The sequence below is a fragment of the Pempheris klunzingeri genome, chromosome 17, assembly GCF_042242105.1.
Source record: "Pempheris klunzingeri isolate RE-2024b chromosome 17, fPemKlu1.hap1, whole genome shotgun sequence".
In the NCBI taxonomy this organism is placed as follows: Eukaryota; Metazoa; Chordata; class Actinopteri; order Acropomatiformes; family Pempheridae; genus Pempheris; species Pempheris klunzingeri.
In genome coordinates, this window is record NC_092028.1 from 9,622,974 (window position 1) to 9,648,346 (window position 25,373).

At 43.2% G+C, this 25,373-nt stretch overlaps 4 protein-coding genes across 6 annotated transcripts in view; 3 read left to right on the forward strand and 1 right to left on the reverse strand.

The window, feature by feature from the left end:
- myh9b (myosin, heavy chain 9b, non-muscle) overlaps window positions 1-13,148 on the forward strand; it is a 31,707-nt gene extending 18,559 nt beyond the window's left edge. For both annotated transcript variants that reach the window (XM_070847611.1, XM_070847612.1), the window contains 31 exons: window positions 9-104; window positions 229-500; window positions 665-838; window positions 1,010-1,183; window positions 1,334-1,448; window positions 2,604-2,791; window positions 3,258-3,379; window positions 3,473-3,542; window positions 3,630-3,790; window positions 4,103-4,211; window positions 4,350-4,481; window positions 4,696-4,902; window positions 4,999-5,136; window positions 5,340-5,463; window positions 5,573-5,744; window positions 5,900-6,112; window positions 6,219-6,363; window positions 6,469-6,675; window positions 6,905-7,009; window positions 7,489-7,641; window positions 7,792-8,040; window positions 8,193-8,405; window positions 8,495-8,707; window positions 8,840-9,001; window positions 9,112-9,240; window positions 9,327-9,415; window positions 9,510-9,633; window positions 9,847-10,055; window positions 10,694-10,802; window positions 11,014-11,186; window positions 11,497-13,148. In XM_070847611.1, coding sequence (XP_070703712.1) covers window positions 9-104; window positions 229-500; window positions 665-838; window positions 1,010-1,183; window positions 1,334-1,448; window positions 2,604-2,791; window positions 3,258-3,379; window positions 3,473-3,542; window positions 3,630-3,790; window positions 4,103-4,211; window positions 4,350-4,481; window positions 4,696-4,902; window positions 4,999-5,136; window positions 5,340-5,463; window positions 5,573-5,744; window positions 5,900-6,112; window positions 6,219-6,363; window positions 6,469-6,675; window positions 6,905-7,009; window positions 7,489-7,641; window positions 7,792-8,040; window positions 8,193-8,405; window positions 8,495-8,707; window positions 8,840-9,001; window positions 9,112-9,240; window positions 9,327-9,415; window positions 9,510-9,633; window positions 9,847-10,055; window positions 10,694-10,802; window positions 11,014-11,186; window positions 11,497-11,605 — 4,856 coding nt within the window. In that variant the 3' untranslated portion in view covers window positions 11,606-13,148. The remainder of the gene's footprint in view (window positions 1-8; window positions 105-228; window positions 501-664; window positions 839-1,009; window positions 1,184-1,333; window positions 1,449-2,603; window positions 2,792-3,257; window positions 3,380-3,472; window positions 3,543-3,629; window positions 3,791-4,102; window positions 4,212-4,349; window positions 4,482-4,695; window positions 4,903-4,998; window positions 5,137-5,339; window positions 5,464-5,572; window positions 5,745-5,899; window positions 6,113-6,218; window positions 6,364-6,468; window positions 6,676-6,904; window positions 7,010-7,488; window positions 7,642-7,791; window positions 8,041-8,192; window positions 8,406-8,494; window positions 8,708-8,839; window positions 9,002-9,111; window positions 9,241-9,326; window positions 9,416-9,509; window positions 9,634-9,846; window positions 10,056-10,693; window positions 10,803-11,013; window positions 11,187-11,496) is intronic.
- trir (telomerase RNA component interacting RNase) overlaps window positions 1-25,373 on the reverse strand; it is a 93,397-nt gene that overhangs the window by 55,565 nt on the left and 12,459 nt on the right. The window lies entirely within an intron of this gene.
- On the forward strand, window positions 15,517-20,267 carry LOC139216525 (mitochondrial glycine transporter A-like). Its single transcript, XM_070847666.1, has 8 exons — window positions 15,517-15,880; window positions 16,560-16,684; window positions 17,496-17,617; window positions 18,174-18,258; window positions 18,384-18,563; window positions 18,956-19,124; window positions 19,263-19,423; window positions 19,595-20,267. Exons 2-8 carry the CDS (start codon window positions 16,670-16,672, stop codon window positions 19,715-19,717), a joined length of 855 nt encoding a protein of 284 aa, XP_070703767.1. The 5' UTR covers window positions 15,517-15,880; window positions 16,560-16,669; the 3' UTR covers window positions 19,718-20,267.
- rpsa (ribosomal protein SA) lies at window positions 22,191-24,829 on the forward strand. 2 transcript variants are annotated; one of them, XM_070847925.1, is made up of 8 exons: window positions 22,191-22,255; window positions 22,829-23,000; window positions 23,107-23,225; window positions 23,502-23,747; window positions 24,080-24,208; window positions 24,303-24,462; window positions 24,568-24,591; window positions 24,695-24,829. In XM_070847925.1, the coding sequence occupies exons 2-8, from the start codon at window positions 22,868-22,870 to the stop codon at window positions 24,784-24,786; spliced, it is 903 nt and encodes a 300-aa protein (XP_070704026.1). In that variant the 5' UTR covers window positions 22,191-22,255; window positions 22,829-22,867; the 3' UTR covers window positions 24,787-24,829. The 2 variants fall into 2 exon arrangements, with proteins under 2 accessions (XP_070704026.1, XP_070704025.1); XM_070847924.1 differs by having other exon boundaries at window positions 22,192-22,255; window positions 24,692-24,829.

Here is a 25,373-nt window from a genome sequence, read left to right on the forward strand (position 1 = left end):
TTGTGTAGGCATGTTGAAGGTGGTGGCCTCTGTCCTGCAGCTTGGGAACATGAGTTTCAAGAAGGAGCGCCACACAGACCAGGCCTCCATGCCCGACAACACTGGTAAGTCAGAGCTCACAGTGGCATTTTTGGCTATGTCCTGCTTCAAAACCATCTTGTGCAGTGATTGACATTATAGAGAACTTTTCGCAAACTGCTCACTTTCTTCCTATTTCCTCTGCAACAGCTGCCCAGAAGGTGAGCCACCTCATGGGTATGAATGTCACAGACTTCACCAGGGCCATCCTGTCACCCAGGATCAAGGTAGGCAGAGACTACGTCCAGAAGGCCCAGACCCAGGAGCAAGCAGAGTTTGCTGTTGAGGCCCTGGCCAAGGCCACATATGAGAGGATGTTCCGCTGGCTCGTCATGAGGATCAACAAAGCCCTGGACAAAACAAAGAGACAGGGAGCCTCCTTCATCGGCATCCTAGATATCGCTGGCTTTGAGATCTTTGAGGTAAATAAGTGAGGAAACTATACATGACTTGACACTGTATTATATAGAATTGTTGATCTGTATGTACTAATATCTATTTAAAATCCAAACTAAATCTCATCCATGTTCTTATTTGTGCTGTTGGTCAACAGTGTGGTTAAGCATTTTTCTCCTGTGTTCCCCAGCTGAACTCCTTTGAGCAATTGTGTATCAACTACACCAATGAGAAGCTCCAGCAGCTCTTCAACCACACCATGTTCATCCTGGAGCAGGAGGAGTACCAGAGGGAGGGCATCGAGTGGAGCTTCATCGACTTCGGCCTGGACCTGCAGCCCTGCATCGACCTCATTGAGAAACCTGTGAGTTTGAAAACCGTACTCGCCTGTCAAGTTTTCATTTCTATTAAGTCCTGTTTATTTCTAATCAGATTTAGCCATTTTTGTACGTGGCCATCTTTTGTTCTTCCACTGCATACTCAAGGGCCTTTCTATTTCATGCATTAAGACCTACATTATCCCTTCTGTCTACAGGCCAGTCCCCCTGGTATCCTCGCTCTGCTGGATGAGGAGTGCTGGTTTCCCAAAGCCACTGACAAGAGCTTTGTGGAGAAGGTGCTCCAGGAGCAAGGCACTCACCCCAAGTTCTTTAAGCCCAAGAAACTGAAGGATGAAGCAGACTTCTGTATCATCCATTATGCTGGCAAGGTAACCGTGCAGAGTTCATTATGAGGCACTCTCATTATTAAATTTCTTTGGCCTGATTTGTCATAAGTATTCACCCATTTTAGACAGGTACTTGCGTTTTTTGTTATGCATTTGTCCAGACCTCAGACTTTACTATAATTTAATCCTCAGGTGGACTACAAGGCGGACGAGTGGCTGATGAAGAACATGGACCCCTTGAATGACAACGTGGCTTCACTGCTCAACCAGTCCACTGACAAGTTTGTCTCTGAGCTCTGGAAGGACGGTGAGTTGAGGCCGATGTTAACTTGTTGTGATAACGCAGGAATAACTGCATCTTTGGGGGCAGTTTTTGATGTGGGAATATATTTTATGTTTGCTTCCTGTTCCTGTTTTGCATTTCATAGTGCTTTCTTTCTCTTTTATTGTCTGGTGTATGGACCTTTGTTTTTACCTTCTCAAATCCCACTTGTTTCCATCAATTTCCTCCTCTGTATGGCCCCATTTTTTGTGTGTCATTTTTTTCTTTTATTGGGTCTCAGAGGTACAGAATTGTCAGAGAGCCTATTTTTATCAGCGTTTTCCTATTCTCCACTCAGACTCAGGTGATGAGGTTTCTTTCTCATTTATTTAGCCTTTCCTTGTTACTCCTGCTGTGTGTTTAAACATACTCATGCTTCCACCATAAATACTCTCTGCCATCTGTTTCATTTCTCCTAAGTGTTCAAACCTGTCTTTTGAGTTTACAAAGATTAAGATGTGCGAGTTGTTTCTGTGTCCTTAACCAGCTGTGAGCAGTAACAAAACCTTCTGGTCATCTTACCACCTGATGCTCTGTCATTGAACTCTCCTTTTCTCCCTCTGTGTAATAGTGTTGTTTGGGGACTCCTGGTGTTGGTCATGGGTACTGCAGAGATGGGTATATATTGCATGGGTTTGGTTTGGTTGTTTTTTGTTTTTTTTTATCACCACAAAAATACATGCCCACTGCAACCTTCAAAGTTTGTCACCTTCCTGACACACGTTTAATTGAACCATCACACATAGTTTCCACTCAGAATTACAAACTGGCGCTGTTAACAGTTGGCCAGCCCCTTCCACTCATTGCACTAAATTTTTATTTCGTCATGGTGTGTACTTTCTCCACGCTTCACAGTCTTTTTGTGACTCCACTCTGTCATCCTACTCCTGTTTCCTCTTTCCCATCTCATTCACTTGGTGTTTGTGTGTTGTTTCACTGGTCCTGGTATTATGAACCGCCTCTATCACTCTCAGATAAAGTGGAGACACAACGGTCATATTCATTCTTCCTTGTGACATGCATTTGGTTTGAGTTTGCCTGGTAAAATATTAAAAATCTTGAATTCAAACCCACTGGTTTCTTACAGCATGTCTCTTTTCTCTTCATTTCGCTATCTCTCTCTATTGTTTCCTCTTTCAGTGGACCGCATTGTGGGTCTGGATAAGGTGTCTGGCATGTCCGAGATGCCTGGTGCCTTTAAGACCCGCAAGGGCATGTTCCGCACAGTGGGCCAGCTGTACAAAGAGCAGCTGTCCAAGCTCATGGCCACTTTGAGGAACACAAACCCCAACTTCGTTCGCTGCATCATCCCCAACCACGAGAAAAAGGTATCAAAGAAATACTGGCATCTATTATGGTGTTTCCACTGCAGGAACTTTACCAGAGGACCAAAAACTTTTTGAGGAATGCAGCAACTGGACCTGTGTGGACTGAAGGAACTAGAGACTAAATGTAGTTCTTGTATGATGGTTCCAGGTGTAAATACAAAAAAACATGGCAACTATAACTAGTCACTAATCACCTCATATACAAAAGAATGTTGTAATGTAGGGTGGAACAGAGTCACTCTGTTTCATTGGCAGTGTTCGAAATGGAATATCAACACAAATTTGTCATCTAATTTACCTAATTTTCACGAGCCGTGGAAACAGGAGTGTGCAAAACTGAGTTTGTTCATCTGGTTCCATAGTTCCTGAAACTGGTGGAAAAATGCTGTAAGCCACTGTGCAGAATACAGCTGCTATCTCTCTTGTTTCTCCACACTGCTGATCAGCAAATGCCCCCCTCTTTCAGGCTGGTAAACTGGACCCCCACCTGGTTCTAGACCAGCTGAGGTGCAATGGTGTGCTGGAGGGGATCCGTATCTGCAGACAGGGCTTCCCCAACCGCATCGTTTTCCAGGAGTTCAGACAGAGGTAACAGAATAATAACACTGTTCTTAATATGTCTTGTTCTCTGGTAGGTATGTGAAAGAAAATAATTAAATCCTATCATCCTCCCCTCTTAAGGTATGAAATCCTCACTCCCAATGCCATCCCCAAGGGCTTCATGGATGGAAAGCAGGCCTGCGTTCTCATGGTAAGGGGTCTACAAAATACAAGTTAGGCTCCACAAAAACTAGTCCCTCTGCAGTGTGATTGATCAGTGGGTTTTCTGTCCTGTCAGATCAAAAGCCTGGAGCTGGATCCCAATCTGTACAGAATCGGCCAGAGTAAAGTGTTCTTCAGAGCAGGAGTCCTCGCTCACCTGGAGGAGGAGAGGGACATGAAGATCACAGACATCATCATCAGTTTCCAGGCCTGGTGCAGAGGCTACGTGGCCCGCAAGTAAGACGGGATAATCACCATATTTTCCACCACTATGTACCAGCAGCTACTACACTGTTATAACGGTGTAGTAGCTGCTGGAAAAACACGTTGGAGCATAATTTGAGTGACAATATTTAAGCACACTCGACACACTTTTAATCCCAGACATGAACAGGACTTTTTTGACATCTCCACCTTTTATTTTATTTTTGATAATCAAAGGAATAACTTTATCAATGTAAAAGGGTATTATTTGTCTTCAAGTTTGTTACTTTGAAGTGCATGATAATATGTTTATTTAATTGTCTGAGTCTGTCTATTACTTTGTAGGGCTTTTGCTAAGAGACAGCAACAGCTGACTGCAATGAAGGTGATCCAGAGGAACTGTGCTGCCTATCTTAAACTCAGAAACTGGCAGTGGTGGAGACTCTTCACCAAGGTGAACCTCAGTCTCCTATGACACTTCAACCAACATTTTGGTTACTTGTACTTTTCACAACCTTGCCCTTTCCCCTTTTTGCCCATGCTGCCCTTTTGTCTTTTATAACTTCCATTATTTCCACAATTTTGTCCTCAGGTGAAGCCTCTGCTGCAAGTCAGCAGGCAGGAGGAGGAGATGCTTGCTAAGGATGAAGAGCTGCTTAAAGTGAAGGAGAAGCACCTGCATGCTGAGGAGCAGCTCCGGGATTTGGAGGAAAAACAGCAGCAGGTACTCTTTAAGAAACCATGATTAAGTTCTTTTCGAGTTTTATGTTAGGAAACTGGTAGAGTTGTGAAATGTAAAGTAAATACAGTGCTCCTCCATATTATATTCATTGATGGATGATGAAAGAGAATGCTTTGTTCAAAATGCAGGTCTGTGTATCTTTGATTTGAGGTTAACTGTGCAAGAAATTAAAGTCATCGTTTTGCTCTGCTTGCAGCTGAGTGCTGAGAAGATGGCCCTGCAGGAGCAGCTTCAGGCAGAGACAGAACTCTGTGCTGAGGCTGAGGAGATGAGAGCCCGTCTGGCTGCCAGGAAGCAGGAGCTGGAGGAGATTCTCCACGACCTAGAGGCCCGTGTGGAGGAGGAGGAAGAGCGTGCCTCACACCTGCTGTCGGAGAAAAAGAAGATGCAGCAAAATATTGGAGTAAGTAGGAAAAGTTCTATACACCCACTAATTTTATACACTTAGAGAAGTATACTTGCTCACTTGCTAACCTTCTTACCATTTATCTGCACACAGGACTTGGAGCAGCAGCTGGATGAGGAGGAGGCAGCCAGACAGAAGCTCCAGCTAGAAAAGGTCACCTTGGAGGCCAAGATGAAGAAGATAGAAGAGGATGTTATGGTTCTAGATGACCAGAACAACAAACTAAATAAGGTTAGGATGAAAGGATCTAGAACTATTAGGACAGACATTGTGATTAGTCAACTTGAAATAGTGATTACTCTTTAATCTTTTTGGTGTAAGAGCACTGATAAGACTAAGATAGAGGCAGTGATTACTACTGTGCTCAATGTAAATAAGAAATGAAAGTGAGCCGTCTCTGGAGATACTTATTGTTTATTCTGTTAACAATACAGGAGAAGAAGTTGATGGAGGAGAGGATCTCTGAGTTCACCACCAACCTGGCAGAAGAGGAAGAGAAATCCAAGAGCTTGCAGAAACTCAAGACCAAACATGAAGCCATGATCACAGACCTGGAAGGTGAGAAGAGACCATGATGGGGACATATAGTCACTTTCATGATGGCAATTAAAGATCTTCCTGATCCTAAACAGAAATGGGTATAATATTTGTTCCTGTTTTCTGTCAGACCGCTTGCGCCGAGAGGAGAAGCTGCGCCAGGAGCTAGAGAAGAACCGACGCAAGCTGGAGGGCGAGTTCACTGATACACACGACCAGATTGCTGAGCTGCAGGCCCAGATAGCTGAGCTCCGTGCCCAACTAGCCAAAAAGGAGGAAGAGCTCCAGGCAGCTTTGGCCAGGTCTGTATGGAACACTACAGCTGATTGTTTTCAGTACCTGTTTGTTAGTGGTATTGTAGGTTATTTTAATCAAATGGGTTACGGAAAGATAAGTTTGAAGATTCCCCACCCCCTGCTTCATTTACTCATTTTGGCTGACCACCTTCTTCCTTAAGAATTGAGGAGGAGGCAGCGCAGAAGAACCTGGCCCAGAAAAAGATCCGTGAGATGGAGGCTCAGCTCTCTGAACTGCAGGAGGATTTGGAGCTAGAGAGGCAGGCTCGCACCAAGGCAGAGAAACACCGCAGAGACCTGGGAGAAGAGCTGGAGGCCCTCAAGACTGAGCTGGAGGACACTTTGGACTCCACTGCTGCTCAGCAAGAACTCAGGTAAAGCCGTTATGAGATATTAACAATTAAATCTATGGCCATTATGTTACATGGCATTACTTTGAGTTTTGACACAAGCAAATTAACCTCTGCTCTCCCTGCATAGGTCTAAACGTGAGACAGAGGTGGCACACCTTAAAAAGACTCTGGAAGATGACGCCAAAGTTCACGACCAGCAGCTGAGTGAGATGAGACAGAAACACGGCCAGGCCTTCGACGAGCTCAATGAGCAGCTGGAGCAGGCTAAGAGGGTAATCATGAATCTTTTTCAGAGCCTTTATCCAACTACCTTGTTTTATGTTTTTTTCCTTTTGTTTTTGACTGCAGAAACTATTAAAACTTGTCCTTTCCTGCAGAACAAAGTGTCCATGGAGAAGGCCAAGCAGGCTCTGGAGTCCGAGAGGAACGAGCTTGCCATTGAGATGCAGACTCTGATGCAGGGTAAGGGGGAATCTGAACATCGCAGAAAGAAGGCGGAATCCCAGGTCCAGGAGCTGCAGCTGAAACATTCAGAGAGTGAGCGCCAGAGGACTGAGCTGGCTGAGAAACTCTCAAAAGTGCAGGTACAACTCTTTGAAACGCTTTGTCATTGATGTGTCTGAGGGTTTTCTTGTTGGTTGCATAACTATTACACTGAGGATAACTGCTTTCTGTTTGTGATCTTAATCTGTGGTCAGTAAATGATGCCATTTATGTGATAACATTGCTAAATGGGAAATTGAGTCTTTATCAAATGACAGTTCCATTTTTTTTTTTGTGTTCAGTCGTTCATTTGTTGTCCTTTGCCCACAGGCTGAATTGGATAGTGTGAACACCGTGCTGACTGATGTTGAGGGCAAGTCCATCAAGGCAGCTAAAGACCACTCTGCTTTGGAGTCCCAGCTGCAGGATGCTCAGGTATGCAGACATACATGCTGTTTAGACCTGTATGTTGAGAGATAACTCAGTTGTCTACAGTCTACAGTTGTCTAAAACCAAATAATACGTTCCCTCTATTGAGACGCTTTCAGCACATGCAGAGCGCCTCCATTTGAATTGGACACACTAAGTATTAATCATCACTGATTATCAAGAATTGTTTCTATCAAATGTTTCCTGTATCTCTGCTTGTTGTTACTTTATTTGGATGTTTTGGCCATCACTGTTCAGAGTTTGACATTAGGTACACATGGTACTAACTCAAATTTAAGGTGAGCAGAGAGACACATGATCTTCTGAGTGATGGGGGACTTTAATCAATTGTTTATTAAAATGCTTCAGATAATTGATATTATCAAAGATTTTAATCTCTAAAAAATTAAGTGATTTTCTAGAATTCTAATGATGAATTCGTCTGCAGCATATAATTCAGCTTTGAATGTCTGTGTTTACAACAGGAACTGCTCCAGGAGGAGACACGCCAGAAACTGTCACAAGGCAGTCGCCTGCGTCAGCTGGAGGATGAACAGAACAACTTGAGAGAGCAGCTTGAGGAAGAAGAAGAAGCCAAGAGAAATGTAGAGAAGCAGCTTCAAACAGTGCAGGCCCAGGTAAGAGGACACAGGTCTAATTAACATATGTCTCTTACAAATTGGTTACTTATCATTAGAAATAGTGCTACCTCATCTGGGATATTTTATGAAGGACACATTTACATCATTGCATTGAATGTTTGAGTGACACTGTCTGTCTCTGTACAGCTTGCTGAAATGAAGAAGAAGGTTGAGCAGGATGCAGGGTGTCTGGAGACTGCTGAGGAGGGAAAGAAAAAGTATCAAAGGGACCTGGAGACTACAAACCAGCGCCTGGAGGAGAAATGTTGTGCCTATGAGAAGTTGGACAAGACCAAGACCCGTCTCCAGCAGGAGCTGGACGACCTTCTGGTAGACCAGGACCACCTCCGGCAGATCAACTCCAACCTGGAGAAGAAGCAGAAGAAGTTCGACCAGGTGAGAGTGGCCGTATGGCGTGTGTGTGAAATGGAAATGCATCAAAGACAAAAGCAGAGGCCAGAATTTCTTTAAGTGATTAGCACTTCATACATTTTTATAACTTTGAAAATGAGATTAAGACTTGACATTGTCATCCTGACTTTTTGTAGATGCTGGCAGAGGAGAAGAACATTTCTGCCAGGTATGCAGAGGAGCGTGACCGAGCTGAGGCTGAGGCCCGTGAGAAGGAGACCCGGGCACTGGCTCTAACCCGTGAGCTGGACTCTCTGATGGACATGAAGGAGGAACTGGACCGCAACAACAAACTGCTGCGGGCTGAAATGGAGGACCTTGTATCCTCTAAGGATGATGTTGGCAAGAATGTACGTCTGGAATATGTTTTCTTTTAGAGGCGTGTTTGAGCCTGTGTGGTCTTTCCGTTCTGTTCTGATCCTCTTCCCTGACCCTGCAGGTCCACGAGCTAGAGAAATCTAAACGCACGATGGAGCAGCAGCTGGAGGAGATGAAGACTCAGCTGGAGGAGCTGGAGGATGAGCTGCAGGCCACGGAGGATGCCAAGCTGCGTCTGGAGGTCAACATGCAGGCCATGAAGGCCCAGTATGAGAGAGACCTGGCAGGACGTGACGAGATGGGCGAGGAGAAGAAGAGGTCCCTGATCAAACAGGTACTAATGACATATATAGACTGAACTAAATATTATACACATGTTGGACATTAACACTGCTTAGAAGGTGTAAGCAGTCGGGTGCCGTTTGTTGGTTGTGGGTATGGCTGAAATTACATGTGCATCCTACAGGTGCGGGAGATGGAGATGGAGCTGGAGGATGAGAGGAAGCAGCGCTCTGTAGCTGTGGCTGCACGCAAGAAGCTGGAGCTGGACCTGAAGGAGCTGGAGGCAGGCATTGACATGGCCAACAAGAACCGTGACGAGGCCCTGAAACAGCTGAAGAAACTCCAAGTGAGTCCATTGTCGGACTGTCTTCAATGAGATGATATGGACATTAGTATCAAGGTAGCTTGTTCCCAGTTTCCTCTGACTCCGTCTGACTGACTCCTCTGACTCCACAGGCGCAGATGAAGGATCTTATCCGAGAGCTGGAGGATACCCGCATCTCCAGAGAGGAGATCCTGGCTCAGAGCAAGGAGACGGAGAAGAAGCTTAAGGGCATGGAGGCTGACATGCTCCAGATGCAGGAGGTCAGCAGGTCTTACCTCTTCAACTCTCTCTCCTATCGCCATGGCTTCGTTTGACACTTATCACTCTTTTATTCATCCCTGCGCAGGAGTTGGCAGCTGCAGAGCGAGTAAAGAGACAGGCCCAGCAGGAGAGAGATGAACTGCAGGATGAGATTAATAACCAGGCTAGCAAGAAGTGAGACATCTTTTTTTTTTCTCCATTTTGCTGGAGTTTGCCAGGGTGCATCACCTGTTACTGAGCACTTTTGTATTGTGTATGTGTCTCTCAGTGCTCAGGCTGCAGAGGAGAGGAGACGGCTGGAGGCTCGTATTGCTCAGCTGGAGGAAGAGCTGGAGGAGGAGCAGTGCAACACTGAGCTCACTAACGACAGGCTGAAGAAAGCAATGCTGCAGGTCTGTGGAGACAAGTAACGTAGACCAGCTGATCATAGTGTTAATGAGCCCGTTCAGAGTTTTTAGCTCATACAGATTTTATCAGTACAGGTTATGAAGTGACGTCGTTTTTTTCTCAAGAAACATTGATTCTTCGCAGGTTGACTGAATATTTGCTGAGAACAAATGCAGTTACAGTGACGCCTCCCTGTCCAACTTTTTTTTTTTTGTTAGTCCGACCAGATGAATGTGGAGCTGGCTGCAGAGCGCAGCAGCTCTCAGCGTGTGGAAGGGGCTCGTTCTCAACTGGAGCGCCAGAACAAGGAGCTGAAACTGAAGCTGCAGGAGCTGGAAGGAACAGTCAAGTCCAAGTACAAGGCCAATATGGCCGCCCTGGAGGCCAAGATCGGTCAGCTGGAGGAGCAGCTGGACATGGAGACCAGGTGAAAGTCTCAGCCATGGAAATGAGAGACAACTGAATAAAAACTGCACATTTATTCTACATTATATACACACTTAAGTAATAGAGGTGGTGTTCCCTGAATGCTTGGACAAGTCTCATGGATATTTGAGTTCTTGCAATATCCAACTCAGCAGTGGAAGGTTTCCGAAAGTTATCACAGTTTTCAGATTCTTGTACTTGAGTGTTTCAATTTTATGCTACTTTCTACTTCACTGCATGTCAGAGGGAAAGCACTCTTTAATTTGGCAGCTTTAGTTAATTATCAGAATAATCCTTTAAAAGCAAAACAAATGAGCAATATACACTGTAATAATTAAACTAGCTTCACCTGAAACAACTACAACAGTAAAATGCTATTTCCATGTTAATGCAGTAGTAATAAGCCAGTAATACCAGAAATGCAAGCAGGCTTTTTCTGCATTATCAGTATTTCTACTTTTGATACGTAAATACAAAAGTATTATTATCAAAATGTACTTAAAGTGACACTGTAATGCAGTATTTTTATATTGCAGTACTGCTACCTTTACACGAGTGAAGGATCTAAATACTGCCAGCAGTATGTGACGATGTGTTTTTAGTCAACCAGTGCTGACCACTGCTGTGCTCTTGACTCAGGGAGAGGCAGTCTGCCACCAAGCTTGTGAGGCGCACAGAGAAGAAGCTGAAGGAAGTCATCCTGCAGATGGAAGACGAGAGGCGCAACACAGAGCAGCACAAGGACCAGGTGAGAGCTTTCCCCATCACCACCGTCTAGCTGATGATCATCACAGGAGCTAACAGGCTCTTTCTTGAATGTTATCAATGTAATGTCAATGCAGACGAACTCATGTACTTCCCACCATAAGTAAACTTTGGAGCTTAAAGTGGTGATTTAACACTGTCAAAGTATGAGGTATGAAGATTATTGTCGTCTCCATCTTTGTGTGAAATTATAGGTCGACAAGTTGAACTCTCGCATGAAGCAGCTGAAGCGTCAGCTGGAGGAGGCTGAGGAGGAGGCTCAGAGAGCCAACGCCAACCGAAGGAAACTGCAGAGGGAGCTGGAGGACGCCACGGAGTCAGCAGACGCCATGAACCGTGAAGTCACCACTCTCAAGAACAAGCTCAGGTTGGAAAAGGGACAGAGATGGATCCCTGAAAAATAGATTTACTGAAAAAATGTATACAAGAAACTAAGTGCGAGATGCTACACTTTGAAGTGCCATCGCGTTATTTCAAGCATAACAATCAAATTCATTTTCATTGCAGTAAACTGTGGTAACGGAACCTTGAGCGCTCTGTTCTGTGTTTTTAATTGCTTTAAATCAATAATCTGGACAGTTTATAACATGATGATAACATGGTATGATGTCCTGCTGCAGATAAATGTAGAATTCTTGTCATGACTCTTATTAATTAATTTATTTTCTCTGCTTTAGGCGTGGCGACCTCCCCTTCACCGTGCGCCGCACTGTTCCCCGCGCTGGCATCGAAAGCGACGAGGAGAGTGAGACCAAGAGCGAGACCTCTGAGCCCAAGCCTGAATGAACAGCCACTAGGCCACTTGACTCCTTAGAACTGCATCATAAATAGACAGACCCAAATTCATACACAAGCACACATTACTGTACCTACTGAACAGCGAGGAACACAAAAACGTAAGAACGTTGTTGAAACTATAGGCAGGGATTGGGCCGATTCCTCCAAGTTTAGTCCTGCGACTGTCTGATCTTTTCAACACTGACAATCTATGCATTCTTAACACACTTTCACACACACAAGCCAGAAAACTCGGACAATCACCATGCTGACAAACACACATAGTTCTTTTGCTTCCTTTTTCATTCTCTGGGAAAAGAAAAAGAGAAAATGATATTTTTATAAGGAAACATTCCAGTTATAATAGTCCTGATTTAGGATCTATTTTTCTAATTGAAGAAGGAGAAAACAAAGAAAGAAATATTCATAAATGAAGACGGATTACTGGAAGGGGACCAAAGTAATATCTCAATCTATAGAATTGTATTTTATGCAGAAGTTTTTATAATGGGTAGGAATGGAAGTGCTTCATGTTTATTACGCTCGCGCTCTTGCCTCAGTATATAATGAAGGTTTATATGCTGAAATGTATTCTATCAATTTAGCTGCAGTAAGTACTTGTGACTACGCTTTTGGGCTTAATAACGTGACACACACACATACACACATACACACACACACACACATTTCATGTGGAAACATAAAATTGGAGGCAGATTCAACACATTTGGAGAATCATTGACGCATACTGAAGGAATTTGATTGCGACTGTGCTGAAATTTCTTAATTTTGCACTGAGATGGAAAAAAAAAAGCCAAGACATTATAAACCACTGCATTTGTGTGGTGTTTCTTTGAAACATTGACGGAGAAGCTTGGAGGTTTTGGAAAGACCGTGCACATGCTCATTTAGTAAGTGCACAGACTGCCAACACACACTAAGGCCTTAAATGCATCTGCATTCTACTGGGCAGGGTGGCTGGCTTTTTTCTCTGGACATGCATTGATTTTTTTTTTTTTTTTACATGTATCACTATCAGTGTTTTTGTTAATGTTGAAGGTAAAGTTGAAATGGGGTGGTGGGGTAGCTTATTACTCGCAGCACACACTGTATTGTCGGAGCACAGCTTGTTGAGGGAGGATGTTGTTACAAAGGCAGATTCAGGAGGTACAGGCACCTCTGTAACCTGTGTACAATGTCCTCTGGCTGATAATCCTTCATGTAGAGTCGATAAGAGTTAATGTGACCATGTATGTGTCAGATGAACAGTTTGTGTGAAGATGAGGTGAACCCCTCACAGGCTGTGCTCAGGGGCGGCTTTTGGCTCACACTGCTGGGAAGTGAGAGGAATGTGTTGTTACTTAGAAATAATGGCTCACAATTAAAAGGATCACTTTTTCGCACTTACAAAAAAAAACGAAGGAAATCCAAAAAAGAGAAATAACTGCATCTCCAACATTCTTTCGTAATGTGTGTCTGTCTGCACCTCTGGAATGGAAATCATGTTGAGAAACGTTGGTATTATTGCAATTAAAGAAGCTTTCTAAACTGCTACATGTTAATTTCCTGTGTCTTTATAATTCTCTCATCCTGCTGTTTACTGATGTGATGTCAGGTTCAAAGTCTAGAACTCAGAAGCCAAAGTTGTTCATGAAATGATGTATTGCCACCAACAGAGGGCAGTCAGGGTTTTCATTAGAAGACAAACAGCACAAGCAAGTCAGAACCGGTTCCACCACAGTCAAATATAGTAAACAAGGATGAAGAGATTTGGGTGAGAACTAATTTTTTCATAGTATTTTGTTCTCTTGCATGTTTCTGTCTTCAAAAACATTAATCACATGATGGTGTCTTAAATAACACGTTTTAACATTTATGTGTCTGAGAAGGATTAGTTTTCTGTTACTAGAATATTTGGGATTCAAATATTTAGGGCCCGAACACCAAGAGGTGTGAGGACCCTATGGGGCCTGAGCACCAAGGGGTTCGAAAACATAAATGAAATGCAAGGAATTATTATTAGGCCCAAGCACCAAGCGGTGCGAGGACCCTATTGAAATGTAAGGTAATGCATCCGAAATAAATTGCAAGTTTGAGGGCCTAAACATTCACGAAAACTCATGAAACTTTGCACACGCATCAGTCGTGGTGAAAAATGATATATTTTATGGGTCTTGCAAATGGGCATGGCAAAATGGCTCCATAGCGCCCCCTAATTTCAAGCCCCGGAACTGTGTTTTATGTACATGTACAAAATTTTTGGCGATTTACAGGGGTCATAAATGAACAAACTAGTCCAAGGGGGTTGAAGCGATACACTTCAAACTTGGTCAGCTGCTAGAAAAGACATTAACGATGAAAAGTTATTAAAAGTCTCAACAAAACTTTAACAGTGTGGGCGTGGCAAGCTGTCAAACTTCAGTGTCTCGCCATGAAACAGGAAGTTGTGTTGTGTACATGATCCAATCAGCACCAAACTTGTCATGTTTGATAAGAGTCCCGCTCTGAAGACGTCTACATGTCAATAGTCATTCACAGTCGTAGCGCCACCTGGTGGAAATGCTATGTTTCACGCTATGATGTCTCAAGACCAGCCAGTTGACCAGATCCACTTCAAATTTGGTCAGGAAAGCCACGGCTCTGTGAAGAAATCTGGCAGTTTGAAAAGAAATGACAGTGAGATTATATCCACATGCAAATGACTTCAGACTGTTTATCCACTACTTTGAGCTATTTCATTATTTGACTATTTCAGCCACTTTTAGTTGCCCATTTCAACCTCTTTGCTTGCTAACTAGTGTTCAGTCTTTAATAGACAGATAATGTAACTGTTTGTTTTTATCTGTGTGTTGTACGGTGTCCTTGAATGCTTTGAAAGGCGCCTATAAATAAAATGTACTATTATTATTATTAATACCCCTGCCAGGAATGACTAGCGACTTTGAACCGTGTTGGTCCGTAGTGAAAACTGTGAGTTTTCATCAAAAGGCGTTGCCTTGGAGGTGCGACAAATTTCGATATTATTATTAAAAGTGCAGTAACTCCACTCTACAAGTTTGATGACTGTCCGGCTCTGAAGACATGTACACAGTGATGGGAGGAAGTGCATGTTTTATTCTCAGACCTTCAACGCTGCTTGCAGCTTTAATATTCAGTTACATTTATTTGACACCTGATGAATGTTATTTATCAGGATCAAAATATATTAAATCTATTCTAAAATGATAATAGACTTTTTGCAGAATTCGAATACTTTTTTCATGATTGAATTAATTGCATTGTGAACAGGGTTTGGTATTGGTTGCAAGTGTGGCAGTCTGATATTTATTTCTACAGCATGTTGAACTCCTTAATGGAGTTTTACAGAAAGTGAGAACTTTATGGACTTTTTTTTTTATTAAAGAATTCAAAACTACAAAATATAAACCATCATCTGATGATTAGTACATTTTGGATGTGCAGCAAAAATCAATAAAGTAATATGAACTGAAATACAACAAGGTAATAAACAAAATGTGAAAATATAATAAGAGAATAATATGAATAATAAAATGATGACATCAATAAAGTTAAGACATCTTAGATAGGGGCTACATTATACAAATCCTTAATATATAGCAGTAAGTACCCATGAACACGTTGAATTAATTCACTTAAAAAAAATGCCTTACGTATGTGACACTTACCAATTACAAGAATAAGGTTCATTGTGTAGCACAAAGGTCTGTTATTGCATTCAAATTGAATAATGTCAGGTCTTATTATAGACAAACTAAATTGTGTATTTCAATTAAGAGGCGCTGACTTGATATTCAAATAGTGGCCCGGCGGTTAACCAATCAGAAACCAGCTGCTCCCACGTGGGCGGGGCTTCATCGCAGTGGAAACAGGAACCGGCCGGTTCACTTCGTCAGTGTTCACAGTTGACTTGACCGCGCGGAGCTGCTCGGACAGGTGAGCTTCAGGTGTGTCCGGGCTCTGGTTGTCATAGTCGCTCAGAGTGATTTACGCTGACTTTTAACGTGGTTGGTGATATTTTTCGCGCCTTTGACGGAGAGTAAACTGCGACAAAAAAAAAAAAGTAAGGTGCGCAGCCAATATTAGACAACGTTACTGTCCTGTCCGAAGAAGAAAAGACCTTTTTAACCACACAGGAGGCCTGTCGAGCAAGAATATCGTGTCTTATCCACCGAGTCCTTTACGTGTAAGGCTTCTGAAAGATTCAAGGACTATGCTGGTAGCCCAACATCGACACCTGGCTTGAGATATCACAGGCTACAGAGGGTAAGACAAACACACGGCAAGTATGTTGAAGCCGTTCGTTCAATATAAACACATGGCCCTGGTCCCACATGTAGCATTCAAGTAGCATCATAAAAACGCACACCTAATCTTTGATTGCTTCCGATCAAATTATATTGTTTTTATCGGGTTGTTCGGTTCCGGGTTTTGGCTGACCACTTCTTAACTTTAATTTTCTTTTTTATGCAGTTACCAGTTTGGTAGAAGCAGAGTACGTGTTGCTATCACCGTGTCTCTACTAAATTACAACCGAAACATTCATTCACTGACCAACGTGGTTTCACCAGACTTTTTAGACCTCCCGTGAATCCGTCCTTATCCAGATACCTCCAGTGCATCCACACACTGCATTCAATCATCACGTGCAACTGAGTGCAGTACATCAGATGCATCCTAATCTGTAGCACAGCCATCCTTGGTTAGTTAATGAATAGCTGTGTGTCGGGTGGTCTCAAATATGAGGCATAGTGTTGGTCAGCTGGCCTGTATATTAAGCCTGTGTGTGTGTGTGTGTGTGTGTGTGTGTGTGTGTCATCTGCAATCTGAGACAGACAGCAGGACTGTGCTCAGGCTCCATCATCATCCTGGAGGAGATGCCCCTCTGACTGTGTTGCACAAGCAACTGACCCCATTACTGACGAGACACTTCTCATTTGTTCAGGTGTGCAGGCGTTTCAGAGGAGACTACCGCCGAGTGAAAGATCAACCAGAGGAGGGAAAACTAAAGATTTTGTGTGCCCGAATAAGAAGACATCATCGTCCTGAAGAACTATGGAGCTGTCACTGGTGAGTCTTCCAGCCAGAACAGTTATGTACACTTTTATATAGATATAATAAACAGAGATTAGTCGTAAGAGATGAGGTTTGAGCAGAAGGGTCACTCTTATCATTGCGACTAACTCAAGGTCGGGGCATCCTGTCAGACTGGTTATCAGTCTGGCACACTGATGATCTATATTACCTTTCTTGATCACACATGGAGGGAGTCCAGAGGTGGTTATACAGACGCAGATAAAGTTAAGGACGGCAATTGAAAGCCCGCTGAATTATTACGCTTAGGAAGGCAATCTGTATCGTTACATCACAGCTGAAATGAGGAAGGACACGGTAGAGTTCATTCTGTGTCAAGCACAGTGTGTACACGCTGTGAAAATGATAATAATATAAAAAAAAAAAATCAAAATGGTTAGTTTAACCTGTGCAGTCAGTATTTTTCAGATTCTAGAAATATACTCGCATCAAATCTTTATGCATTTATTTATAAGTTATAGAAAGTTGAAGTATCAAGAATGTAAAGAACCAAATATATCACTTACAAAAGGATGAGAGGGATGACAACTGGCAATTGAGGAATTCATGTAATTTTAGGACATTAAAACATTTATTTGGAACAATATAGCAAGAAGTTCTGTAAGGAATTTGGATATAAAGCAAATTGATTTGATTTGAAAATCATTTTGTGTAACGTATCCCAAATCAAGTTTTGTTATCTGCTAAAAAGATTTTTTTAAGCACACAATGTTAATGCTGTAAATCAAATATTTATTCGCTACCTCCTGTCTGTATCTCCTCTCCTCTCCTCTCCTCTCCTCATCAGGCTCACCCGGCTGTCAAAGCCTTCATGTGTGGCTCCTTCAGTGGGACCTGCTCCACGCTGCTTTTCCAGCCTCTCGACCTGGTCAAGACTCGCCTGCAGACTTTGCAGAGTGCAAAGACTGGGTGAGTCTGTGCACACACACACACACACACACACACACACACACACACACGTTAACGTAAATCATTTTTGTGCTATTTACATTAATTTCCTGAAGATTTACCTTTATCAGTTCTGCTATTAAGCTGCTAAACATTGTTACAATAGAATTTTATGATATGCTATCTTTCTCTTATCTATTGCTTTTTATTGCTGTTCTCATACTTGGGGGGTGCGGGGGGGGGGGGGGGGATTTATTTTAGGGTTCTTATTGTAACTTCTACTGTTCCTTGTCCTTAACATACTTTCCTTAACTTACTCATGTATTATTGGTTTTCTGTTCTATGTATGGGTGTATGTGCTGGGAAAGCTACAGTTGAATTGTCCCTTGCGGATTAATAAAGTTATCTGAATTGGTGTCACTAGCTCGCATCACATGCTTTCATGCTTTGTGACCTCCAAAAGCTGCTTTATTGACTGGATGCACACAAAAGAAAGTTTTACCTCAGCTAAACTTGGTGTCACGCATGCAGCACGTGGGCCCCACATGAAAGCAATAATCATTATTCTCCTTTTAAGTTCTGGCAGAGTGGGGATGGTGAATGTGCTCCTGAACGTGGTGCGGACAGAGAGGCTGCTGGGACTGTGGAAAGGAATCTCACCGGTCAGTACATCTCAATCCCCCCCCCAAGTGTCCAATTCTTTAATGGCACAAAGGTTTTGAGAACAGTGTTGCAAAAGCATCAGTACAATACATTTAATACTGCCTTTTCTCCTCTGCTCCTCTAGTCCTTTGCTCGGACCATCCCAGGAGTGGGGATCTACTTTAGCACCTACTACTCTCTAAAGCAGCACTTCTTCCAGGACAGCAGCCCCCGCGCCATTGAGGCCATGCTGCTGGGAGGTGGGGCCCGGACAGTGGCAGGGATCTTCATGCTGCCGGTCACGGTCATCAAGACACGCTATGAAGTAAGTGTGTGTGTGTGTGTGTGTGTGTGTGTGTGTGTGTGTGTGTGTGTGTGTGTGTGTGTGTGTGTGTGTGTGTGTGTGTGTGTGTGTGTGTGTGTGTGTGTGTGCGTGCGTGCGTGCGTGCGTGCGCGCGTGCGTGCGCGCGTGCGCGCGTGCGCGCGTGTGCGTGTGCGTCTCAGTTTGAAGCATAATAAGACACTTAGACCTTTTTGCAGAGCTGCTACCGATCCCACTTCATAGCTATGAAATAATAAACTGATCCATATGCAGTACGCTCCTACATATGAAGAATTTATTTGTAGCAGTGAAGATAGAAGAAGATTTTAGTTTTGTGTGTTTCCTGTATTTGGACAAGTGAGTTTTTAAGCTGTGTGTGTGTGTGTGTGTTCCAGTGTGGCAGGTACAGCTATGGGAGTGTGACTGGAGCTCTGCGCAGTGTGTGTCAGACTGAAGGTCCTGCAGCTCTGTTCTCTGGCCTGATGGCCACTCTCCTCAGAGATGTTCCTTTCTCTGCCATCTACGTCATGTTCTACAGCCAGTCCAAGGCCTTATTGCCAAACGGTAAGTCTATTATGCTCAATAACCTGCAGCGTGTAATTATTTTTTTAAAAGCACAGTACCTGTTGTAAGTTTAAAATTCTAAACCTAAAGAGGTTGAAACAGTCTGAATGAAATACCTTCTGTTTGTCTGCCTCCAAGAAATCAGCACGTCTGCTTCTGCCCCCCTGGCTAACTTCAGCTGTGGGATCCTGGCGGGTATATTGGCCTCCCTGATCACTCAGCCTGCTGATGTGGTGAAGACACACGTCCAAGTGAATCCACAGCTGAGGACAGTGGAAGCTATCAGATACATCTGTGTGGTAACTATCTCACTCCTCTTTTGCTTTGATCGTTACGCCAGAACATGCTGTCTGCATTATTGTCTTGCCGTTCAGGATTCAAGGCCAGCATTAATTGGCTACTGGTTTTAACTGTACAGCCGTGGCTGTATCGTACTATTAATGATCACGTCTGACGCCTCTGTCTCTCAGGAACACGGATTCCAGGGGTTCCTCAGAGGGGCGGTCCCACGGGCTCTGAGGAGGACCATGATGGCCGCCATGGCATGGACAGTGTATGAGCAGATGATGAATCGTGTCGGACTGAAGTCCTGAGGGGTAACATGACGAGAAGCTTGGAAAAAAAATAAGATTAATATCAAGTCACAGAGTGAGGACAGTAATACGTTTTTGTTTTTTTTGCTCATGAGAACATCAATGACATAAAATGTGAATCTGGTGAGCGAACTCGTTGTCTGAATGACTTTAAAAAATTCTGATCTTTCGTGAGTACTTGGAGTCGTGAAAGTGAGGTTTCCCATGTTTTTGAAAAAGACTGCAGTGACGCCCAACCCATCGTTACTCAAGACCATGTCCCAGATCCAGTTCAGACTTCTGTAATGCACTTTAACCCCTAGCAGTTCTGTCATGGCACAGTTTAAAACCTGGGCAGACTCTTTAAATACTGCTCCAATAACAATGTATATTTATATTATAATATTTTTGTACAACAAAATATGTGCTCCTAATACATTCTTCTGCCTTTTAAAAATTATTTCTGTTTTGATATTTGTTTGACATGCAATTTGATGTAAATTGTTAGTGTTGAATCTTTTTTTTTTTTTTAATGTAGGATGTTTATGAAAATAAAACACTGTACAATACACCTCCGTGGACCATGAATCTTGATGTTAACTTCCCCGTGTTTGTAGCCTGAAGTGTGGCTGACCTCTGAAGTGCTGTAGTGCAGATATGGCAGCGTGGTCTCATGACATACTGAATACTTGGCCCAGCCTGGGCAGAGGTCAACGTGACACAACACACTTCATATTAAGCTGATTTCAACCCAGTCTTCCCTTTGTGTCCCACATGTGTGCAGAACCAGAAATGACTAATTTTGATACTTAACGATTAATTTTTAATACTTTAGTTCATTTCCACCCCTGAAATTTGACCAGATACAAATAACCTAAAGTCCTCTCTAAATCTAAAGGACCAAGACCAGAAGGGATAACCACTTTCTTAAAAATAAACATTCTCTCATTAATTAAACAGGATATAAAACAATGGCTGACTCTGCAAAGTGGGATTTCTCAGTGGTTCAGCTGTGGTGTAAAACTGTTACAGACATTTCCAAGAGATTAGAGAGACGTATTGCTCAGCATATTGCAGCAGACTGCCAGAACATGAAGACCAAAGACTTATCAGAGCACTGTGAGACAGAGATAAGCAGCAGAGGGGGGAGTGTTGACTTGACAACAAATGGGAAATAAGGACTAGGAGTGTAGGACTGTCACGCTAAAGTAAGACATTAATCTAATTAGGGTGAGCTATCTGCTGATGCAGCCAGGTTAATTATTCATTAAAGCTCCACTTAGAGAAAATATAACCATTAAACATCTTCCTCTATTCCCATAATATTTGATTTTGTCTCCAAATATATTTAGCAGTTTATGAGATACATAAACCTCTTTATTATGTGAATAATGGGAGTTTTTTTTCCCAAGTTTGACATTCCATGTGGGATTTCACACAATGTGTGAATTTGTGTCAGGTTTATGGACCATAACTTGACATAGAAATAATACAAAATTGCAGGTTTAATGTCTTTGCTTTGAATTAGCATAATACATCGATTAAAACGACTCAGTATGTGTCGACAGATTTTTCCCTGAAAACATGTTGCTGCGCCATGTGACACATCGCCCCATTCCTTCACAGCCTTATTTGTAAGATTGCCTCTGATGTCCTTGACATGCATCCAAAACCTAAGTTTTGACTAAACACATCATTACCAGTGAACGTTCCTGTGTGTCTGTTCAGTCCATAGTGTTAAGTGACAGAAAAAGCAGTTAGAGCTTGTACTTAACTAAAAGCCATCAAACTATACTTAAAGTGCCCAAAGTAAAAATACTCACAATGCAGAGTGGCCCATTTCAGAATGATGTATATTATATTATTGGAACATAATGATTAATGTGTACATCACATTAAGCTCATTACTTTAGATACTGCAGGATAGGTGGTGAATTCTCCAAGGGGCATAAATAAATATTCATCTTGATCAATAAAATTACATCTTAATGTATTTGTTGTGGAGTAAAAAGTGCAGTATTTGTCTCTAACATGTGGAGTAGAAATGTGAAGCAGCACCTGAAAACTATACTTTACCTCAGTAAATGTACTGAGTGGTTACCTTCCACCGCTGACAGTGTCTGTCACTGTATAATACAGTATAATAAACTCTCTGCACATGAAACATGTTTCTTTGAAATTATCTCTCAACGCGCTGTGTCATTGTGTACATATTATGTCCCCTTTGCCTGGAACTTTTTATCTCTAGCAAATATAGTTGCCACACAGGTCAGTCTTTCACCGAGAAGTCAGCGTCTCAGCACTGTCTTAATATGGTCTTTCCATCTCCATTGTCTTAATATGGGATTCCGTGATCCGACCTGAGGTCAGCTGCGCTCCCATCACTCCAGCACATGACATCCAGCTCCTCCTACCGGCGAGTCTACGCAACTACATCCGCCCCGTGCACAAAAACCGACCAATCACAGGCTTGGAAATGTAGTATTTATACTGCGTCATTTCCTCCCAGCGCCCTCTTTTTCACCGTGTGGTCAGATTTCCATACGGCGTTGTTTCGTGGTGAGTTTTTAAATTGTCGCTTTTTGGTAATAAACGTTTAAATGACGCCAAGAAGACAAACTAATGATAGACTGTTCATAAAGCACGCCGTAGGCCAGCACGAGGCCTGTCTGTCGAGTGTTTATCGTGTTCAAATATCTTTAAGTAGAAGATGCTAATGTCCAAAGCTAACGTGCTAGCCATCGACACGCGCTCATAACGCAGTGATCTTGTAGCGCCGGACTTATAATACTTATCAGGCTGTATTGTGGCAGCTTAGCCAAATGAAATATAATTGCAAAGCGCCATAGATGGATAAGAATCAGACGGAGTGAGCGCATACTTGGAGTACAACGTGGTTTTACGCTCTCTAAGGCCGCCCGTAACCCGGATGCTTTAAGTTTCCCTCTGACTAAGACGCTGAAATCTCATCAGTTTCAGAGTTTAAGGCAGGAAACGCTGAGGCTTAAGACTTAATCTGAGGCATCATGTAAATAACGTTTTTAGTCAAAACTGCTTGTTCACACTGAGCCAACACTGACACAAACCTGCTCTTCATGGTCTGACCAGTGTTGTTTTTGTCTCTTTCCCCAGCTCTCCCATCTCACTCGTAACGCAGGGAAAGCGGTCACGATGTCCGGAGGTCTGGATGTCCTTCAAATGAAGGAGGAGGATGTGCTGAAGTTCCTGGCAGCAGGAACCCACCTGGGAGGCACCAACTTGGACTTCCAGATGGAGCAGTACGTCTACAAGAGAAAAAGCGACGGTGAGTGGTGGAAAGGCTCTCCGCTGTGGTTACACTCGTGCAGATAATTCTTGACCAATGTAAGAACTTCTCTTGATGCTGTGGTTTTTTCCCCCTCAATCACCAGGTGTGTACATCATTAACCTGAAGAAGACCTGGGAAAAGCTGCTGCTGGCTGCCAGGGCCATTGTTGCCATTGAAAACCCAGCTGATGTGTGCGTCATCTCCTCCAGGAACACTGGACAGGTAAAATAAGACAGATTTGCTGTCTAAATTATCATCTTGCTATACTGGGGTTAACTAGGTTATGCACACGGTTAAAGCCGGGCACTGATGTCGGTGTTCAGGTGTCGGAAGTGTGCAAGAGTGAGTGTGCCGGGTTTTCGCTAACACCATGAGGACTGCTGTCCCATGACTGGGGTTTGATAGTGACCTGAGCCACAATTAAATTTGCAAAATGAAAGTAATCATCAAAATTCAACTGAGATCTTGTTTCTAATTTGTTCTTTCTGGCCACTTTAGAGGGCAGTGCTGAAGTTTGCCTCTGCCACCGGTGCCACCACCTTCCATGGTCGCTTCACCCCTGGTACATTCACCAATCAGATCCAGGCAGCTTTCAGGGAGCCCCGCCTCCTGATCGTTACAGACCCTCGTGCTGACCATCAGCCACTGACTGAGGCTTCCTACGTCAACATCCCCACCATTGCCCTGTGCAACACTGACTCCCCACTGAGATATGTGGATATTTCCATTCCCTGTAACAACAAGGTGAGACGAACTGAAAACAACCAACTGCATTGACATATTTTTGTGTTTGTTTTCATACTTATACTGTGAATGTGCTGATCCATTTTGCACACTGTTAGAGCCCGGCGCTGTCCTGTCTGTGCAGTGCTGGGTGTAGGATGTGTGCCAAATAAAAATGCTCGGCCTGTCACATCCCCTCTCTGAACCACGCAGGGGGGTGGAGGTGGAGGTCTTGCCACAAAAAGCTGAACATATGTCGCTCTTTTTTTTCAAATATTAAATGTTGGGTATAATTAAATCACTGGAGGTGTGGATTTTACACAGCGGTTATCCATTACCAATCTGTGTTACAGGGTCACCACTCTGTGGGTCTGATGTGGTGGATGCTGGCCAGGGAGGTTCTCAGGATGAGGGGAACCATCTCCAGGGAGCACCCATGGGAGGTCATGCCAGATCTGTACTTCTACAGGGACCCTGAGGAGGTAGGACAAATGCAATGCACTTTGAGAAAAGGGTGCAGTGGTTTGAGGTTACTGTGTGCAGTGGTTACATGAGTTGATTTTTTTTCCAATGCAGATTGAGAAGGAGGAGCAGGCTGCAGCTGAGAAGGCTGTTGGAAAGGAGGAGTTCCAGGGTGAATGGAGCGCTCCTGCTGCTGAGTTCACCCAGCCTGAGGTGGCTGACTGGTCTGAGGGTGTTGCTGTGCCATCTGTGCCCATCCAGCAGTTCCCTGCTGGTAAGATGACTAGATTTCACTTTGAGTAACTAATCTTGATATATATTCAAAACTGCAATTTAATGTTTATCATATTTGACACTTGCCTCTCTGATTCTTTGTTAGCGGCGGCTCCAGCTGTCAAGACAGGTGAGTTTTCTGATTTGCATTAATCTCAAATTATCTAAACATCTAAAATATTATACTCAATGCTTTGAACTTGATTTTGTTTGTTCCTCTTCTCCCGCAGAAGACTGGAGTACTCAGCCTGCCACAGAGGACTGGTCCACTGCCCCCACTGCTCAGGCATCTGACTGGGGTGGCGCCACTTCTGACTGGTCTTAAATCGTTGACAATGGCAACAATAAAAGTGTTTTTCTACACTTGACCTTTGTTCTGCTGATTCATTTAATAATTACTGAAGTTGGTCTAATATTCCTTTTATCAGCTTCAAATACAGCTAAAGCGTGAGAACAATGAATACTGATACTGTGAATACACCAGTGTTGCTGCATTCAGCGTAGTATGACGGCAAACCCCTTAATACCACTAGTGTATGGCTGGAATGTGAAGAGAATAATGTTCCAGTGCAATAATGACCACTAAAGACAAAATGGAGAACATGAGTGTTTTAGACAGTAAGCCCAGGACTTTCTCAAGCACTATAAATCCAGAGGGCTGGTCATACTAGACATGTCTTAAGTATCCAGAATGTTGCATATGGCTTTAAAACAGCCCAACTGATTTTCATTAGAGATCATGGCAGATCAGAGGAACCATAACCAACAGACTTAATGTTGTACATAAATCTGGGCTTTACCTGTAACTTGAACAAATGCTGTTTGCCTAAATTACTGCCTTTTCTTAAAATGTTACAGTTGATACTTGATGCATGGTTTGGATTGCATGAAGGACGAGGCTACCAGAACATT

Bases quoted from the DNA above. Each gene is read 5' to 3' on its own strand.
- LOC139216525 (XM_070847666.1), top strand. The intron at 19,125-19,262 runs GTAAGTCTATTA...TCTGCCTCCAAG, and splicing joins CAAGGCCTTATTGCCAAACG to AAATCAGCACGTCTGCTTCT. The intron at 19,424-19,594 runs GTAACTATCTCA...TCTGTCTCTCAG, and splicing joins CTATCAGATACATCTGTGTG to GAACACGGATTCCAGGGGTT.
- rpsa (XM_070847924.1), top strand. From the start codon at position 22,868: ATGTCCGGAGGTCTGGATGTCCTTCAAATGAAGGAGGAGGATGTGCTG. The intron at 23,001-23,106 runs GTGAGTGGTGGA...CTCAATCACCAG, and splicing joins CTACAAGAGAAAAAGCGACG to GTGTGTACATCATTAACCTG. The intron at 24,209-24,302 runs GTAGGACAAATG...TTTCCAATGCAG, and splicing joins TCTACAGGGACCCTGAGGAG to ATTGAGAAGGAGGAGCAGGC.